This window comes from Chamaea fasciata, unplaced genomic scaffold, assembly GCF_029207755.1.
Source record: "Chamaea fasciata isolate MVZ Bird 193981 ecotype frontalis unplaced genomic scaffold, bChaFas1.0.hap1 SCAF_5, whole genome shotgun sequence".
NCBI classification, from domain to species: Eukaryota; Metazoa; Chordata; class Aves; order Passeriformes; family Sylviidae; genus Chamaea; species Chamaea fasciata.
In genome coordinates this window covers 6,677,474-6,697,694 of record NW_027094090.1, presented here as the reverse complement: position 1 = coordinate 6,697,694, position 20,221 = coordinate 6,677,474, and the positions used below count along the sequence as shown (strand labels likewise).

At 42.6% G+C, this 20,221-nt stretch overlaps 1 protein-coding gene and 1 long non-coding RNA gene across 5 annotated transcripts in view; both read left to right on the top strand.

The window, feature by feature from the left end:
• Positions 1–3,948: 3,948 nt before the first annotated feature.
• LOC136289205 (uncharacterized) lies at positions 3,949–8,525 on the top strand. Its single transcript, XR_010720738.1, has 3 exons — positions 3,949–4,208; positions 5,281–5,403; positions 6,012–8,525. It is a non-coding gene; the product is annotated as an uncharacterized lncRNA (long non-coding RNA).
• A 2,078-nt stretch (positions 8,526–10,603) lies between these two features.
• The window catches only part of BEND7 (BEN domain containing 7), a 48,278-nt gene continuing 38,660 nt past the window's right edge, over positions 10,604–20,221 (top strand). For all 4 annotated transcript variants that reach the window (XM_066182737.1, XM_066182736.1, XM_066182735.1 and 1 more), the window contains exons 1-2: positions 10,604–11,499; positions 15,262–15,345. In XM_066182737.1, the coding sequence (XP_066038834.1) occupies positions 11,022–11,499; positions 15,262–15,345 (562 nt within the window). In that variant the 5' untranslated portion in view covers positions 10,604–11,021. The remainder of the gene's footprint in view (positions 11,500–15,261; positions 15,346–20,221) is intronic.

Genomic DNA, 20,221 nt, shown 5'->3' with positions numbered 1-20,221 from the left:
GGGTAATGACTGGATTTGATGATTTCAGAGATCTTGATAAATGATTCAATGAGGCTGGTTACTGGACAAACACACAGGGTGCAAATTCCATGGAGGAAGGTGGGATGCCTGTGAAATCTGGTGTCTGCTTCCTTCAGGCCTTGAGGACTGAGGTCGTTGGTAGGGACTGTGTGCACATGCCAGAGCTAAATGATTTTGTCATCAGCCACTCAGCATTTGTGACACAGGTAGTAAAATCAAGAAATCTCTTGTTTTCCTTATTTACCTGATTTTCTCCAGCTATTTCCATCCTGGGGCTTGTAAAGTCCAAAGGGTCCAGAAAAGGCTTTGAAGAATGAGTAAGAACTCCTCACAGATTTTTTTTCACCTTTAGGTCCTCTCAGATTTCTTCCTTGTCTTTCCCCATTGTAAGCTCCATTGCTTCAGTAGCTGTTTTGGAGAGCTGTAACCACAACTGACTTTTCACCCACTAAAGGTAACCTGAGCTGTGTGCCATGATTCTTCCTTGTAGAAAATGGCACAGTGGTTTACCAGGGTTGTTCAACCCCAGGCTGGAGGGTTCTAGATTTAGAAGTCGTGCTCTGCTTTACCTCAGGCTTGAATGCAATCACTTTGCAATGAGGAAACAGGAACAGTCCTCCTACGCTTTTCATACTTCTATGAAGGGAAATTATATCACATCTGATGGTGATAGAATCCAAGAATGTCACTGTATGAGTCCTGGAGGAATGTGCCCACATTTGGGTAAGGGCAAGAGTCATGAAGCTGTAGGAATACTCTGTAGTGGACTTTATGGTAAACTAATCCAGATGCTTATGTCAGAGTGCCAGCTGCCCCCTCAGTTTGCTCTGGAGTACACACAACCTTACACCTTGCTTCATTTCCTGCTCCAGTCTGACACCGGCCTGGTTTTGGCAGGGATACAGGTAATTTTCTTCCTAGTACCTAGTGCAGTTCTGTGGTTTGGATCAAGTATGAGAATAACTGATAACACACTGATGTTTTAGTTGTTGCTAACCAGAGTTTATACTAAGTCAAGGACTTTTCAGCTTCTCCTATCCTGCCAGCAGTGACACTGGGGGGTACAAGGCAGCCCAGACAGCTGACCCCAGCCGACCAGAAGGATATTCCATATTGTATGGCATCACACTCAGTGTATAAACTGGGGGGAAGGTTGGTTGAGGACTGCTGCTCAGGAACTGGCTGGGCATAGCTCAGCAGGTGGTGACCAATTGCATTGTGCATCACTTGTTTTATATATTGTGTTCTTGTTATCGTTATTTTTATTATTATTATTATTATTATTATTATTATTATTATTATTATTATTATTATTATTTTCTTCCTTTTCTGTCCCATTGAACAGTCTTTCAATCCAGAAATCTTCTCAATTTCACCCTTACAATTCTCTCCCACATCCCTCTGTGGCTGGGGGAGAGTGAGAGCCTGTGCACCATCTGGGATTAAACTATGACAGACACTATATCTCAATTAGAGACAGTACAAAAGGAAGGAGGAAAACCCACTCACACATGGTATTTGTGAGAAAGATGCAGTTACTGTCAGGTGACTCTTAGACCAAAGATCTCCCAGGTTTAAAAAAATAAATAAATAAGGTGTCAGGGAGGGGTAAAAGGGACAAGGAAGCAGCTGATTAGTTTATGTTGGTGAAACTAATTTGGCAAGATTAGAAAGTAATGCTGTACCTCTAAAAGTTGCCCAAAGTTCACTACTGATGACTCAGCTTTCCACAATTGCTCTTTTACCAGTACTTGTGATTCTGTGCTCTCTTGCCTCCAAATCAAAACATACTGTAATGTAAATCCCCTCGGTGATCAAGACATTGTCTTATCCTATGGACAAGAAGTGGCAATCTACAGAGTAGCACATCTCCCAGAATAGTTACTGTATGCATGCAAATAGGTAGTTATGTTGGTTCTGTTTTTTTGAGGACATTCACCAATATCTCCCCAAAGAGGGAATGAGAGAAAAAAAAAATTGGTGTCATCCATTCATTCATCCATTCATTTGAGATTTCTCTTTTTGAACCTTCTAATGTATAAGAAGAGGCAGTATCTTTTTTCTTTCACTGGCACCTCATGAAGAGATCCACTCTTGCTTCCTGTCTGATCTCCTAATGGCAAATCTGTTTGGCTCCCCTTTGCCTGGAGGTCAGGGCAGTATTTTCTGAGGGACAGGAATTGTTGAGATGGTTGGGTCAGGTCCAGACTGGACACAGTTCAAAGCTCCTCTGTTCCTCAGAACATCTTCTTGAGGCAATATCTCTACTGGCAATATGTTATGGTCCCTGCTTGCTTCGTTATGGATCTCTCATCCTCTGACTGTCTCCATTCACACGTGCTCCTTGGCTCTAGGGTGGATATCTGGAGCTCCACTTGCTGGACAAACTCATGGTGCACATGAAAGCTCAGTGTGAGATCTCATCCTTGGATCGCGTAATAGAAACTGTTCGCCCACACTGCAAAAGGATTTCTCCAAGTCACCACTGTTCTGAGTAACCCTCAGAGTGTGGAAACTGTTTAACTCTGTTGTGAAAGCAGAAAATTCCTTCCCTGTGCCAGTCCCTCTTCCATGCAATTATCCCTTAGATGACATCACTGTATAAGATATTTTTAACACAGTGAAATGTGTGCTTTTCCAAGCTGCATTTCAAATTATCAGTTTATCATACATGGCATTACTCTACTCACTAGAGTCAATTAGATCATTGCTATAAATCCAGAGCCTGACTATTTTTTTCCTACTGCTCCTGTTTTGCTTTTCAGGGCAGCCCTGATGGTTTGGTACCGCTATGTCTTTGTATTTCTGTCTTTCATGTGATTAATAAATATGTTATTTGCTGTCAGGGCTGTAGTCAGGCCTTTAAGCTCTCCCAAACCCAAAACCAGAGTCTTGAGAGCTCCTAGCAACTGAACTTTGGTCTGGAAGCAATAGTCTTACCCATTTTTTCCCTAGATCCAGGTTTCTGCAGACCTCTGGAACAACCCCACAGAGTTAACCACAAAGCTACTTTGAAGTAATTTCCTTCACAACATTAAATATGAAATTGAGACTGGAAAGGGAAATCTAGAAGTTACTCAAAATCTTGGAACAATCATAAGAGCCTTGTAAGCAATAGAAATACAAGCTTAAAACATACATGAGGTGTTTCATTCCAGTTTCTAGCTGGTTAAGTGATTGCTCAGCTTTATCTGCTGCAAGCCAACTGTCAACCTACAGACAGATTATTGAAGGCAGCTCAAATAACCCAGTTTCACTCAAATAACCCAGATGTCATCCACTTGCCAAAGTGGTAAAACGGATCAGAATAATTTTGACTGCTCTCAGTGGTTGTATTCATTTTACATTTAGTTGTTTTCAGGTCGTATCTTTATAGGCATTCAGTTTCACTTATCTATTTGATACTAAAACAGGGGAAACCCCCAGTTCAGCCAGCATATGCTTTCACTCACACACAGGAGGCAGAACTGATGCCTTGCAGCTGACCAAGATTGCAGAACTCATTTCAAGTAACAAGGGCACAGATGACTCTTGGAAACCCTTTTCAGATAAGTACATGGTTCCTTTTATTCATCTTCAAAACACTATACCGAAAAAGACATTGGATGAAATTGCCTTTACACCATGACTAAGTATGTCCACTTCTGGCAAAGGGAGCTCTATACCCTGTCTCAGTCTTTTTTTATTTAAACTGTCCTTTAAATTTTTGGGAGGGATTAACCCACACAATTCCACATTCTTTGCCCCCACATTTACTTTGTTTACAGGCACCTCCAGGTGTTCTAACAGACATGTGTTAGTATTTCTGCTAAGGATTGCAAATTGCACTTCCCTACAATCCTGACACTGGGGGTGGGCCCATCCCCTCCATTTAGTCAATTTAAACCACTCTGGGCTTTCACTTTATAATTCACCTTTCCAAACAGCACACAATCTCCAGGAGGTCACAGTCAGAGAAACACTCTGCTAGAGGGGAAAATTGAGGAAGAAATTGGGGGTAGTGCTCCACCACAGGTGTCCAAATCCCACTGCAAAGACAAGGAAAGCTCACAGGGGAGGAAATGGCAGAAAAAAGGTTCCCACATTTCTAACAGTCTTCCAAAGTGTATGACGTCTGTGTATCATGAAGGAGGCATTTGAATTTGGTTTGTTTTGCTTTTTAAAGTATCACTTGATTAGTTCTCATGGTAAGTCAACCCTAGCAACTCCTGTCTGGCAGGACAAACCTCTGTAATGCACTGTTAAAATAGTTAGGAAAGTAGTGACATCCATATGGATGTTACTGGTTAGTAAGGCTAGTGTGGCTTTTAGAAACATGCTTGAAATAACTGTTTGGCTGCTAATTATCCTCTGGTTTTGACAAGGGAATATTTATGAGCATTGTTTAGGTTGTCTATAGGATGGCATGAGTCTTTCCTATCCCAGCAACTTTATTATCTGTAAAACTGAGGTGGTGTAAAAGCTCATTTTTGTTTCTAAAAGCTTTGCATTTAAGAACAGCTGATTATTGCCAAACTGGCTGATATGTGAGATATCTGATGAAAATTCTGTTGTTTCAGGAACAGTATTCATAGCTCAGCTTATGGTCCTGTGTCATCAGAGTCCCTAATGAATTGGTCCCAAGATGTCACCAGGGAGACTGCGCTTTTTTGACAGCAGTGGCCATTTGTGGCTGTTAAAGAATCCAAAACATCTTGGAGGAAAATGATCATGCTGTCTTTTTTTGTTGTTTTGGTTTTCGGTTTTTTTCGGGTTTTTTGCTGTTATTGGTATTTTTGTAGCTGTTCTTTCTAGCACTCCAGCAGTGCAGGGCAAATGATGTGAAGCATTGAACATCCTTACTCCCAGCATCAGTCTGCACTACACATACCCAAACAACAAAGTCTTTCCAGGAAAGGTGCAGTTACAGGACTGAGCCCTGCAAATGCAGACTGGGTTGTCAAAACTGCATGCACTGTGTTTTAGATCCCTACAACTGTCTCTTTTTTCAACCTTCCCCAAAGCAACATCTACACTTAACATCCCTTGAGTTTGAGACATTTTAGCTGTATTAACAGACACCACCACTCAAACACCACGTAGATTTGTTGGATGGTATAAAAGCACATGAAAACATCTATTTTTCTTCCACTTTAATGCGTATAGAAGATAAATGGTTGAGCATAAAGTATTGTACTTCTGAGTTCATTAGCTTCTATTTAACACAGACAAGATATCTCTCAAAGTTATTACTAAATGATCATAGTTCTGTGTTGTCAGTTTGATCCCTGCAGGATGTGTCCATCTCAGAGAAAATGCCCTTGCAGGTGCACTGGCTGCCTTAGCAGAGAGGTCAGGGATTGAATGGGTGATGGAGTCTTCAGTATCTACACATCTCTGAAGGTAAATCCGAAGGGGGTCACATAAATGAAAATGCTGCTGTATGTATCTTACTGCAGAATAAAAGCACCATTTTCAGATGTTGTCAGTCTCCAGCTTGACAGAGATTTAAAACTCACATAATCTCTCTTTTAAAAGTCCATGTGTGAGTAGATTTTGAACTCTATTGTATCTTGCAATGAAATTTTATTTTTCAGAACTGAAAAGCAGGCAGGTGGTTATGAATGTGTCTGAAGATATTTCGCCAGCCTGAAATGTAAGAACTGTTGGAAAATATTTAGGAAAATAGAACATCTTAGTAGGAGCTGCAGCAACTTTTCATGAATTTATTTTAGTTTGCATCAGTATTCTGAGCCACAGGGATTATAATTTAGTAGAGAAACTCTCATTGGGAGAGGGGATTGATGGCGTTGAGGCAGCAGCCCTGTGAGTTGACAGGGATGCTAATATAGTCACGACAGAAGTTTAGAGAGCAGATCAGAGCAGCTGGGTGGGCTGATAGAGAGGATCAGGGCAGCCCAGAGGAGCAGTAAGAGGATCCAAATAAGTGGATTAGTAGCATACCAAAGCACACATTACTTTTAGTTTTCAAACTCCCATTGATTTTCCAGGAAGTGCATTTCCTAATGTGTGGCAGGAGAAACAGAAGAGGATCAAGGCAGAATCAAGACACGGAGAGCAGGTCCCTGTGGCAAGCTGGAAACAGTGAGAGACTGGACTGGGGGGCACAGAGTAACATCCCCACATGAGGCTCAGTCAGGACTTGGAGGAGGATGTCTGCTGCCTGGGCTTCATCCCGCAGCCTCAAGGAGCTGTCTAACGGTGTTAAATGCTTTTGTTCCTGCAGCTGATGCTGCATTTGTTTTCCATCCGTAGCTCCAGCAATTGCATCACTGCACTCTTTTACATCTGCCTTCAGCTGCTGTGGCTGAAGCAAACTGACACAAAAATGGAGGAATGATTAGCAGCATGACCCTCTTGGAATGCTCTCTAGCAGGGGCTCGCTGGACGGACCCTGAGCTGAGCGTGCTGCAATTTGTGCCTGCAGCATCCATCAGAACTGGGACTGCTGACTGCTGTGCTTGGGCTGGCATGATTGACACTGACTCTGGGATGACCCAAAGCTCAAACGTGCCCTTTCTGGGGACACCAGCCTGGCTTTACATTTCATCTCCTTAGGCAGAGGTGGTAGTGATGCAAAGACACATCCAAAGGAAATTTTCTAAGCACTATTACTCTTTATATAGCACAAAAATTCAAATTTCTGGGCAAAATAACAAACCCTATTCACATTATCCTCAGCTCCCATGAAGCACTTGGATTGTAAGGGCAAAATTAGTTCAGCTCATGGTTTCTCCATGTTGCAGAGAAACAGAGGATGTCCATGTATTTGGGCAGATTTTTTTTTTTCTCTTCCACATCCTCTTTCATAAAAAAGAGCATTGTTGAGACCTTTTCTTCTTCATCCTTCAACCACATCTGTAGCTTAGACACATTGGTCTCCTCTCCACTCCTCCCAGAATTCAAATCCAAACACTGGTTTGTCATAGGAAGACTTAATACCTTAATATCCAATTATTCCACAGGTGAATAACCATCAAGCATTGACTCTTAGAATACAGTGCCCTTCCTGGCAACCTTAGTCCAAGCTGTACATAAATTCACAGAGGGGAGGAAAAGTCCAACCTTGCAGTCAAAAGGGGGTTTGCATTCTGATATGGAAATATTCAGAGGGTTTGTGACACACAAAGAACACAAAGAACACTTTGTACATAGATTCAGTTATATTCTTTATTGTTGAAACAGTTCTGGAATGTTTTGGTCTTCCTGATCTGGCAAAGAGATGAAAACATTGCTCTGCCCTTAATGCTTTTCTTTAAAATTTATATGAGAAAGATTAACAAGCAGTAGAATGGACAAGAAAGCATTTCAAAACTGTTCCAAAAGAAAAAGAGAGTAGGGACAGAGACATGAAATGTCAAGTACTGTGACTCAAATGGTACAGGAAAAACTTACAGAGAATTGGGAAACAAGTTAAACCACACTCCTGACTTCAGAATTCTTCAGGACATCCTGACACCTTCCCCTCTAATGACCCAGTCCTTGGGTATGCCAGCCTGAGAGCCTGCTGAAAGGGAATGTTTGTAGTGAGCACAGCACAACGTGGCCTATTGTCAGCCTAGGGGCTAAGTACTGCCCACATGTCATATGACCACAAAACCACCACTGGAAACGCTACTACAGTTTATAAAATCCTCAGTGCCATTCATTACATATAACTAACTAAAATAGCTCACCTATTAACCTGTCACCTGTGCAGCTGCTGGTCTCCAATTTACCTCTTCACCCTTCTCCTGCTTCCTAATCCCACATGGAACCTGGTAAGGCTCCAAGATGAGTGGTAATCATGGTGCTATTAATATGACAGTCAGCAGCCTCTTCCCACTTCACACGGCCTCACATGAATTCCTTGACATTAGACTTTAAGCCTCCGATCAAATCACTGAGTTTATGAGACTTCCTCCAGTATAATTTTTCCAACTGAAAAGCTGAAGGGGTTCTTAGTACACTTATTTAATTCTCCTCAGCTCTAGGACTCTTTAGTCATCTTTGTCCTAGTCCATCCTGCTTCTGAATAATAAAATATTATAATGAACTGGGCACACCTGGAAACAAAGAAAAAGTCTGGGAGATCCTGTGTGAAGAGCACTGCTGCTGTTAATACTGAAATATTATTAGATTAATTATATTTAATCAGTTAGCTCATGATCCGCAATGAAAAAAGTATTTCACAGAAAATTGTTGGAAAAATTACTATCAGAATGGGGAGGGGATATTTTAAAGTAACTTGAAGCATAATAAAATGTTAACTAAGAAATAATCAGGACTGATCACACTGACAGGACATGTTGCAAGATAAAGCCCTTATTTAGTTGGCTAATTTCATGGCATTTTGAAAAACACATTATTCAGTTAATGGTTTGAGGAAATACTTTGAAACCATTCATGAATAGATACAAAACACTCAGAATTTTTCATATTTTTCCCAGAAAAAAAAAAGGACCTATGGGTTCTTAATATGTAATAATAACAACATGATACCAAGACAGAAAATGAAATAAAAGATGAAATTAAAAGCTGTCTGCCCTCCAGAGCCAGTGTGCACTTTATCCTAAGTGACTTGGCTGCCACAGCAATGCAGCCAGTGACTATCCAGGGTGACACAAGGCAGCTATTCTAATGGGATAAAGAGGACTTTCATCTCTACATTTCTCCAGCTGGAATAATGCAATGGTGGCCTGTGACAAACGAGCAGATGATCCCAGTCTCAGTTTTAGGATGCCCACCCCAAAATACCCAACAACAGGCTCACAGCTCCCTGTACATGGGAGCCTTTGAGTTTGTGTAGTTTTTTCTAAGTCCCAGCTGAGAAACACCAGAAATGCAGGACAGAAAACTGTTTCCAGCTACCAGATCCTCCTACGTGTTGTGTGGATAACTACAAGCCTTTGACCTAAAGTCACCTTGTCCTAGTTTCTAATTCACTTTTATGCAGATGAGATGGCAGGATCAGGGCCGTGGTATCCACACTGGCTCATACTTTCAGAAATGAAAGCTGCAAGATTTATTCATCTGAGTGATCACAATTAGGTTAGTTTGCAGGATCAGGCTTATTCTGCATGAAAAGAATGGATCTCTGTAATTCACAAAAAGGAAAATGAGGAATATTGGTGAAAATGGGGATGTGCTAACTCTTGTAGAACATTACTGGAAACTGCATTGCCCAGACTGGAATGTCATTTAAAACCACCAGCCCCTTTAAGCAAAATATCAGCACAGGGAAGGAAGAACTAAAACCAGTAAGAGAGCAGCTGATAAAACACTGCCATCACTTTTTCATAAATTATACCCCGAAATGTTTTACAAAATTGAGTAACAGAGGAAAACAGAAAAGATTTCTGTAGCACATTCTTTTGGCAAATGCAAGATAAAGCTCATCATGTGAGCCGAACTGTAAATGAGGGCCTTATGCTTTATAAAAATTCTCCTATTGTCCCAGGAAGGATGAGAGTCAAGCACAACAGTTTCAGCAATGCACTTAGTCCCGTAAATAAAGTTAGTTAGCAGACAGGAATCAGCAGATTGTTTGGGCAGGAAAAAAAAAAAAAAAAAAAAAAAAAAGAAAAAAAAAAAAAGAAAGAGAAAATAATCTTTTTATAGGGAAAAATTTAAGCACACTGCTGCTGCATTTCAGACCCGACTTCACTACACTGTACTAGAGATTAATTGGACCCACAAAATCCAGCAAACAGCATATGACATCCATCTACCTTTGCTGCTTCAGCATCCTCCCAAAAATATGTAATGCAGGATTTTAAATAGTACGTTAGCCCAGTTTCCTTTCACAAAGTCTTACAGAGAAATTTAGGAAAATTCCAAAAGTAGCATATTGATTGCCTCTGGGATTTTCCACTTAGCAATTTAATAGAAAATTACACCCCTACCCAATCTGTGAGGTTTCCATAACCTCCCTCGTGAATTTAATTTTCCATCATATAATAAATTTTACCATTAGGCATATTTTCTGATATTGCTTCACCATTAAGGCTATTTCCCAATTTTGCTTTTCAGAACAACGTATACCCTGTGTGGTGTCTGGATGGCACCTTGCACTGAAGAATTCAGGTCTAAGTCTATGCACCCAGTTAGGATACAAATCACTACTGTTAGTATTCAATTTGCTTCCCTCCTGCTCATTTTATGTCATTATTCCGAGTGATAGGGTCGGTCAATATTACTGGAGCTAACGGGATTCTCCTGGGTACTCTGAGGAGACCAAGGCAAGATCTGCATTTGCATCTGTTCAAGTAGGCGTGTGCAAGTATCACATAGTCTTCTCCTTGTCACAACACAGTCTGACTACATGTAAAACACAAGATGATGATCGGAGCTGTGTTTGCAGTTATCAGCAGTCATAACTGTAAACGCCTGGGTCCTTTCTCTACAGGCAACAGGCAAAAGCACTCTCGGCTGTAAAAAAAACCACTCCACCTTCAGTGAATTTACCACAGTGAGCGAACTGGAAGTGTGGCTGAAGGCGTCAAGTGGTGCATAAATCAAAGCACTAATTTCAGCTGTGTTTGGGCCAGCCGTATGGCTGCAGTGACCTCACGGTGACCGTCGGGAGGGTTGCCAGACGCCCTAAATCTCGCTCCTCTGGAAAGCCGAGACTCTCTTCGTCTTGCTAAGGCGATGCAGTTTTTGGCTGAGGGACTGTCTTCCTCTTGCTAAGGCGATTCAGGTTTGGCAGAGCTCAACATCCCTCAGCCCAGCTGGCGGCTCGGCGCTCTTCTCCAGGCCTCGGTCCATGACACCAGCGGACACATCGCTGCGATAATCCCTGTAAAACACAGCAACAAACAGGTGTTGCCATCAGTTCCTGAGGTTTACCCACTTCCGCACGCCAACTTCAACCCCCTCCCCGCCGGCCCGGGCCCGGTCCCGCTAAACACGAGGAGCTCCCCCCGCTCAGCCCGAGGGGAGCCGCGGGCAGCACGGCGGGGCTGAGCGGGCAGCGCCGGTGCCCGTGTGTGAGGCGCGCGGCGGGAGGGGGACACAAAATGGCGCTGCCCCTGAGCCCCTCGCCCTCAGCCCGCGGCGGGGCCGAGTGGCGGCGGGCCGGCCCCGGGGTGGCGGCGGCTCCCGGCCGGCGGAACCGCCGCCTTCCTTCCCCCAGCAGGTGGCACCGGGGTCCCGGCGCCGGCGGCGAAGCCATTGCGGGCCGCCCTTCGCCGCCGGGCCGCGGCCGCGCAGCCGGCGGGGGGGAAGGCGGCGGCATCGCCCCCGCGGGGCTCCCCCCGCCGCACCCCGCTTTCCCTCAAAGTTCGGGGCGGGAGCGGGGGGGAGACCGGAGCCAACTTGTCCCGGATCCCTTTATTCGCCGCCGGAGCCGCCGTCTCTCCCAACCCCCGCGTGTATTGCTGATCGGAGGGACGGAGCTCGGTCCTGTGTCCGCCCCGCTCCTTCCTGCCCGCACCATGGAGTTCGCCCAGAGGAAAAGGAGCAGAAAATCCCAAAGCTTTAAACTGGTCAATGAAGGTAAGGCGGGGGCGGCCGGGCTTTGTTCGCCGGCCGTGGGCAGCCCCGACTTTTGCCCCGGGGGGAGCGGGGCGTTATGAAACGCCGGCGCCCCCGGGCCGCCGCTCCCTCCCGGCTCTGTTATTGAACTCCGCAATCCTCTGCCTGAACTCCCCGAAATCATTGCACGCCTTTCTTTCTTTCTTTTTTTTTTCTTTTTTTTTTTTTTAATTTCATTTCTTTCACCCCCTTCCCGTTTCCTTTTTTTTTTTTTTTAAATTATTTTTGCATGTGCGTTACGTGTTTTTGCAAAACCACCACCTCAAGCTTCCCCCCCACCACCTCAGGTGAACGTGTTGTTTTTGTCCAAGCAGACCTTGCACAAAATAAAGTTGGATCGTGTTTCGTGGTAAATCCTGCTTGGGCGGGGGGGAGAAGAGGTAAAATCGGGAAGCGAGCAAAAAATAATGACACTTGAGCAGCGACAGACCTCCTTAGTATTCAACTCTTGTGGATTTATTGTATTTGGGGTGTTTTTTTTCCTCTCCTCGGCTGTGTACATCCGCGTATTTCAAAGAAAAGCTGAATCGAGATTGCTTTATTAAAAATCCACGCAGGTAATTAATTGTACGTGGGCAAGGGAGAGCCGCTGGCGTGTAACTTGTTCGCTCGGGGTGTGTTTGCTTTTGGAAAAGAGGATATTTTGAAAGGGATCGTGAGGGGAGAAATATTTGAATTCATGTCGGGCAAGAAGCACAGCTCTGTGTTTCAGTCTTGTTGTTGTTGTTTTCTTTAATTAAAGGGGAAAAAAGATACAGCCGCTGGTAGGCATTTTAACAGGTGGACTTCCCACCCCTAGGGATTTATTTTGTTTGGGGATTTATCCCTTCTCCGGCCGATGAGATGTTTTTGCACTGATGGATTTGAGTCGAGATCGTTTCTCCTTTTGTGTTCCCAAGTATTGGACGGGAATATCTCCATGAAACGCTGTGTGTGTCCTGCATGCCAAGTTCAAGGCAGGTGACTGCTTGGTTGTAATGTCACACTGGTGAAAAGGGGGACACACACACGAGTGTCAGGACTTGCTGTCTGGGGAGTGCTCTGCAAAATTACGTTTGACGCAAAGAAATTCACAGATGGAAATAAACTTGCTTTGTGCGAGTAGTAAATAATGACTGCTGTGTGGTGGCAGGGGGGTCTGGGGCATCACACATGGTCCCTGTTAAAACTAGAGGGGCAGGGACCTGCCAGACGTGTCTGAAATGCATTGGAGGTCGGTATCCATTAGCAGACCTATCAAGGGTGTAGTGTTTACAGAGAACAGGTTTGGTTTGTGAGGTTTTGGTAGTGAACATGCTCCCAACTTGGAGGCAGAGTTAGTGCACAACAGGGCTGGAGCATGGAGGTGGTGAAATCAAAATGTGGAAAAACGAAACTGAAATTTTGCTTTGTTTCTTTCTGTCCTAATGGACCTGTAAAAAGAGTATGTGCCAGACATAGGTGACTATTTTGCCAGTCTCACTTGCCGCTTCTTACAGGTTTAGACATGCCTCAGTGTATGAGACAATCTATTTAACCTTATTTCAATAGGTAAATCTAGTTATGATGGTACATTATTAATAGTATTTTGTCTGGGGTCTTTTTGTGGATGTAGAAAGTCAAATAGAAAACTACACTAAAAGCATATCCTAGAGAGAAAATTGTCTTTGTACTTTGAGAATAGAAGAGATAAAAGTCATGTTTTGTACGTGAGTCTGCACTCTCATACTCCTTTCTATCACAGTTGTTTAGAAAGATAATTACGTATAAATAGTTGTCTCTTGTAATTGGCCTTTGCCTCTTGCAGGAGTTATTCTGTAATGTCACAGTTTACTGTTGTGAAATTGATATGGTTTTCCAGTGCCTGGACTGTGACATCCAAGGCAGAAGAAGAAAACCAAAGAAAAAAGGCTGTGCTGTATGAACTGGTTGGTAACACACCACATGTTATTGATATGTGTCCATACAATACTTATTCTCTCCAAAAATAACTTCACAACACCTTATCACAGTGATCAATAATGACCAAAACAAGAGAAAATCCATTCCTGTGCTAAAACTAACGCACCTCTGGGGTGAAATCTGGTGACTTTAGGGCCGTAGCTGCAGACCAGAAGAATATTGTGACCAGCTGGATATGCTAAGATGTGCTAGAGAAGAAACCACATGTATTCTGTATATCTAAGGACCATGAGTCTGTAAGTAATTTAAGTCCTAGTTTCCAGATACTTGCTCCCACAGATCTTGGAATGTCCTTGAGAGGATGAAGGTGCCATCAGGTACCCACCAAGCCACTTCATCACACCCTCTGCTCAACAGGACAGCTAGTGATCATGAAATGCAGCATCAATCCTGCCAGTTTAGTCTCATGAAAGAAGCTTTTACTTCCTCAGTGTCATATCTTTAACTTCACCTTTACCCATTTCACTGGCTGGACATGCTTAGGAAGCAGAGGAACTCTTTGTGTAGCACCTCACTGCTGACCTCTCCAGGTCTGTGGTGTGCTTGTTTTCCCCTCGTTTTTCTCCAGGCCCTTCTCATTCTATTGCAATGCTCTGTTAGGTTCGATTTTAGTTTACATACTGGGTTGTTCCTCCTCTTGTGCCTTCGAGACAGTCCTGCTGTACAAACAAACAGCACATAACAAAAAAGTGACTTCCAGGAGACTTTTCCAATCCTGTGGCTTTTTGGTCAGAGGTGCAGGTGTGCTGCCTGTGGGAGAAGGAGCTGCTTGTGCCACCCTCCACTTGTGTTACACCTTTTAAGTGAATCCCCCAAAGTCCCTTCCGTAAGTTAATCTCTGCCTCGCTTTTTGTGAGGCAAGTAAACATAAAACCAGTTTATAGAGGGAGTAGCTGAGAGCGTTGGGAACTGGGAGGGCATGGAAGGAGTGAGGTGGGGAGGTGGCTCTTTCGAGACACTGAATATATTGTTCAGTCTTGAGCGATTTGCCGAAGGACAGAGTGTGTGCCAGGAACAGAGTCAGAAATAGCATCCAGGAGAGCTGCCTTTAGACACTTCTTTTTTTCCTTGGACTTACTATTCCCTCTGTACACACATGTAAACAAAGCTCTGGTTTTAGTGAACACCTGCCCGGGTTTACAACAGAGACCTTCACAGCAAAATAGCTTTTTATTTAAAATAGAAACAGTGGTGATTTTTTTTTGTTTTAAAATATCTTGTAACATCTTTGTAAATGAGATGCCAGTGCTAATTCTTCAGGTCATCACAGGCATTAATTTCTATAGGTGAGTATCCCAAGGTGTCCCTGATCCTCCTTTCTTCAGAGTTGGGAGGCCAGTGACATCAGTATGAGTCAGGACAGCTGAGCAATACAGCCCTAGTGTACATTGCTGATTCCTTACTGAGGTGAAGTTTGAAAGTTTGCCTTGGTCTCTGGGAAGGTAAAGTTTTCATTATAAATCTGCTTTCCTTCTGTAAAGCAAGAAGCCAGATAATTGGCATCTGGTGGGATAATTTGCTGTGAAAATGAACACAGTAATTTAGGGCAGACATAGCTATTCCCTAAAATCTGTGAAATATTTGAGCTGAGTCTCTCCAGTGTGAGCAAAGGCTTTTTAGGAGGTGCTGATACAGAGCACATTTTCTGTGGTTAATTTGATGTACATGAAATAAACTGCAGATATATTGATAAATTGTGTAGTAAAACTGTAGCAATGTGTTCAGTGTTCATTTTTTCCAGATCACTTGAGTTCTAATTTTTTTTATCGTTTTTCATTCCAGATTACCATCATGAGATATATAAGATCTCTGACTACAGCAATGATGTTAATGGGGAGACCAAAGAAACACAGCCAGTTTTTTTAGGTATGTGCTTGTGTTGATTAATTTTCGAGCAACATTGCGTGGCCATTTGCAATTAGGGAGGAAAAACCTCTGTGCAAGCACAGAAAGCGCCTGCCATTGTTTAATATGACGTTCTTTTCAAGACCCTTTTATTCTATGAATTGCCAATATATCCTTTATTAACACTGCTAAAAGTTGTAATTTCAGACATAAATGTTTATTAGTGTCTACACACAGTGCTAATTATCACTCACTCAGAGAGCCAGATGCTGACTCTGCAGTTTTGCAGCTCTGTGCTCACCCCATTTACATTGCATATTCCCTGGCATGCTTCACTGGCAATAGTTTGTGTAATTGGGGTATTACATCTTTGACATCTGGATAACAGAAATTCAATTTCCAGGAAGCTGCTATTTGTTTGGTTTTGCTTCTGCCTTGGGTGGGATAGAGGATTAATGTGCTGTCTTAATGTAATGTCCTTTCACCTCTGGAGCTTGCCTGCTAATCCTGCCATGGCAAAATTAAATTAAATCAACAGTTAAAAATGTGTAAAGAAAATAGAGAAGTAATATAGAGTCTGCAGCATGACATGTATTACAGCATATCAGTGAACCTTTACCTTTCTTGTGTGCTTTTTATCCTGTATAACTCCTCATCTGCAGAGTGCTTCTTCGTTTACTGCTTCTATCCCCTTCCAGTTGTGTCCAGGACCTCACCTGGAAAAAGCTCCTCTTGGTAAAGATCTGGCAGGCTAAATTCAAAGAAGGAAGGGCCAGGTTTTTGAGCTGTATAAAGCAAGCTTGTGAGCACTTTGTTCAGGCTTTGGAGAAAGCAGATGCCTTTGCAGCAAGAAATTTGGGGTTGTCTGCCTCTCCTTTTCAGCACCAGGAGCCTAAACATTTTTGTGGGGTGATTTAAGGTTTTTGTCGTCTGTGTGTGTTGTCCCTTGGAGCTGGCAGGAAGCATTGGGATGAGGGAATCAGCACCTGAAGTTAGTCTGCATGCAAAATGCCTTTGTCTCCTAAATTCATAGTGCCACATCCTCTTCTGCAGGTCAGCAGCAAATGGGAGAGAATAGGAGGATGTGTTAAAACAGGGGTGGGAGCTGCCTTGAATTCCCTTCTCAGCTTCTCACCATTAGGATTTTGAGCAAGTGTTTCTTCCCTACACCCATTTCCAGGGAGAAGCAAAGGCAGCTGCTGTGCTTTGTGTTTGGGTTTCATGTTCTGTAAGCACTTTTGGTGAACTCTGATGAACCTGTTGGAGTGAGCTCCACCAGAGGTTTACTTGAAATGCTTTTTCTTCCAACTCTTAAGTCATGATAAAGCTTCAGCAAGAGTTAGGCATCAGCCAGGGTGCTCTAAGTATGTGCAGAAGTCTGTGCTTTGACATTTGTGTTGTGAGTCAGACCAACTGATCTTGATTTTGGCTTGGTTGTGTTGTCCTTAGATTTGTTTGGGTTTTTCTTTTTCAGTATGTCCAGCTTTTCATTGTGACTGAAGGTGCTCTGGCATTTAAGTGCCTCAAGTTCACCTATTTCAAGAGTCAGTCAGAATTTAACCTTTAAGAATGTGAATCCTATCAAGGATCTTCCTTATCAGGTATCGTCAGGGTCTAATTGCTGCTTCACTTGATTTCACTGCTTTATGCCAAAATTTATCTCAGAAGGATGTTTATTCTAGCTTGTTGATTTAGAGTCAGGTTTGTTCTCCTGTTTAAGTGATCCATGGGATTAGCAGTTGAAACTCCAGTGTGATGCAGCCTTTACTATGGAATGGATGCTATGATACAGCATTGAAACTATTACCTTTAGGTGAGGTAAAATGTTAGTGGCAGTCTATAAATGAGTGAAGCTTTAGCAGGAATGGGATGTGGAAATGCCTTTGCACAGCTGAACATGGTTAACTCAAAACTGTGGTTGAGAAGATGAGAAGCTGCTAGGATAAATGAGTAAATCAGAAGAATCCAGTTTGTTTAATGTACAGAAAAATTAAAGATGAAATGTCAAGAAGGACCTGATGAACCTAGATGGTCTTTTTTGCACCAGCACAGATGGGCAAAATACAGCTTTGTGTAAATGTAGGCTATAAATTGGAGGAGGATTCAGTGCAATTAAAGGCACACAGTACTGGACATCACCTCTGATGGTTGCAATGGTGTAGAGTCCAAGTGCTGTCTGAACAGAGCTTGGGAAGTTTCCTCATGTAGTACAGTGTTGGGAGTCAGATGTGGTGGCTTCTCCTCTCCCCCAGTCCTTTGTTCTGATAAGATGATGAACAAGAAGTCACATTTTTCTAGATGAAGGACACGCTAACCACAGTCTACAAAATTGCAGGGAAATGTGAAGTATAACTACTATATTTTGTGGATGAGAACTAGCATGTCTTTTGTTTTGAAGGAAAGGGCTTAGTTATCTGGTACCAGGAGAGACTGCTGAGCCTGAGAAGGAGGAGGCAGCCCAGAGTGAAATGCTTAAACCTCAAACATGGATGAGATTTAAAACAGACCTGACTTCAGCTTTTTCAGTAAAGTCACAGGGCTGCTAGTCCAGACTTGGTATTACAGGCTCTTGAAGGGACTGTGTACTCCTGTGTCTTGTGGACAGTGATGATTAAACTTACACTGTCTATTAAATAAAAATCTTTTGCATACACCATATTGTGGTTTTTTTAGTCTTAATATTTTATTACCATCACAAAAACATGGAAATACAGTATACTTCCAGACTGAGTGTTTTTACAATGCTTTCAACTTGAAATTCAGGCTCTATGTTTGAAAGGTTAATGCAGAAAACTAATTATATTATCCTGGTAATCAAATGTGTGATGAGACATTTGTCTGTGTAATTAACAGTGAAGAACTTTTATAGTTTCATAAAATTGCATGCTACGCACAGTGTGCTTGGAGCATTTGTTTTGAAGAGATGTCCAAAACAGAGATGTTTATGACTGATATAAAGTGGAACTGAAATGTACTGTAATGCAGGTGTCTGTGCATTTTACAGCATTTGGCTTTGTTGAAATGGAAGGCAGCAGATTAATATCTTCGCTGTGTCATGGTAAAAATAAATAATGTGTTCTTGGTGCAGGAGAGCAATGCATAAGTTACTCACTAATTTCAAGAATTTATTCTGTCCCAGAAATAATATCCTTTGCAATTTATTCACAGAGAAAAAGTTGACTTAACAAGTAACTTCACAGGCTTGTGTTACTGTTAATAGGATTATTTCCCAAGTCTGGTTGTTGCAGTGGTGGCTTCTGTAATTAAGACTGCATAAAAGTTTATTTTATGTATCTGTGTTCTCTAATGATCTAACTTTGTAAAGTATTTCCCTTTGGGGCTAAGGCATGATCTTGGCCTGGGATATTTCCAAGAACTGGGGGAAGTTGTTGCATATCTATTATTACTTTTTTAATTATATGACCCCATTAATATATAGTTATATTGAACAGCTGCTCACTTGTCCTTTCCCGAGTGATTTAGCTGGCGCAAGGTGGATCGCAAGTGTGTAACTTGGGCTTCTGTGGCCTCTCCTGTTGGTGTTTTGAAACTGTTTCACCAGGCTCTTCCAAAGACTTACTTTGTTTGTGGTGGGAGTGGTGGTTGGGCCACCTGGTATGACCCAGTTTCCAGGGAAATAACCCCCAAATCCTGAATGGTCTCAGGGTCTAATCCTGGGTTTGATTCTGCAAATTTCTTTGCTTACATTAGTGTTTGTGGGGCTTAATAACTTTGTTTGTCTCATGATAGGCAGGGTTATTAAACCATGTGTTTCTGTGCTTGCTTTGGGAGTAAGAGATCTGATTTGAAGGTGATCCAGTTTTCCTGCATATGTAATTCTAGTGCTTTGTGTGGTGACATGAACATAAGAAAGTGCTTTGAGGTGATGTTTTAGAGCATTGCTAAAATGCCTCACCTTAGACAGCTTCAATGTCCCCACTAATATAATAAACTAACTAGTATAATGAACTAATGTCTGTTAGTTTAGCAGAGTCCAGTTCTCCAGTTCATAACTCGTGTTGCTTGTGTGGCCCTCTGACACTGTTCATGACCACTGCCCTCCCTGCTGCCTTGGAGTTTAGGTTTTTAATTTGCAAAGGGTGTTGTTGCCTGTGTTCTTTCTTCAATGTAGAGTCTTATATGCTGGCAAAGACCTGGGATTGCTTTTTTAAGGAAATGTGTGCTTATCCATCAGTTTAGTTCCACAGATGCCCAATTCCAGTTCTGCACAGAGAAGTCACAGTAAGGTTCCACGTGATTTAGGAGACCTTTGCTCTGATAAGGAATCATGCACATGGATCCTCTGTTTTCCCCATGCTGACCTCCCCAACTTTCTGTTTCAGGATGACTTGTGGGACAAGATGACAAAAAATACCTTGATTTTTAAAAATTATGATTTGATGTAGGTATAATTCTTGCTGAGAAGGGATGCTGAGCTTCCTTCTAGGATAACTGTCTCTGAAGGAAATACCTGAACACGGTGTAGCATTCCAAAAGGTGTTTTGGTGAGCTCAGCCTGGCTGAGCAGTGGAGCCGTGTGCCCTGTGTGCACATGGTTCCCCATCCCTTGAGCTGCTCTGAATCAGCCCTTACAGTCTTCAAATACAGCAGCCGAGGTTTGCTGGCCCCCTTCCAGAGAGGGCAGCATTCAAGTGTCATCTAATAAATTGCAGTTTAATATGCTTAATTATATAACCCTTTGCACTTATTTATTTTTTGTTGAGCTTTCACGCCATATGCTTCAACTTCCATTTTTTCTCACTTCTGGAGCCTTGTTTCCATACAAACCAGACTCATGTTGTCAGCTCACATGTGCTTGTCTGTCACTGCCATTCCTACCCTCGCAACAACTCCACCAATTTCAGCCTAGTTGGACACAAAGGGGGAAATCTGAGAT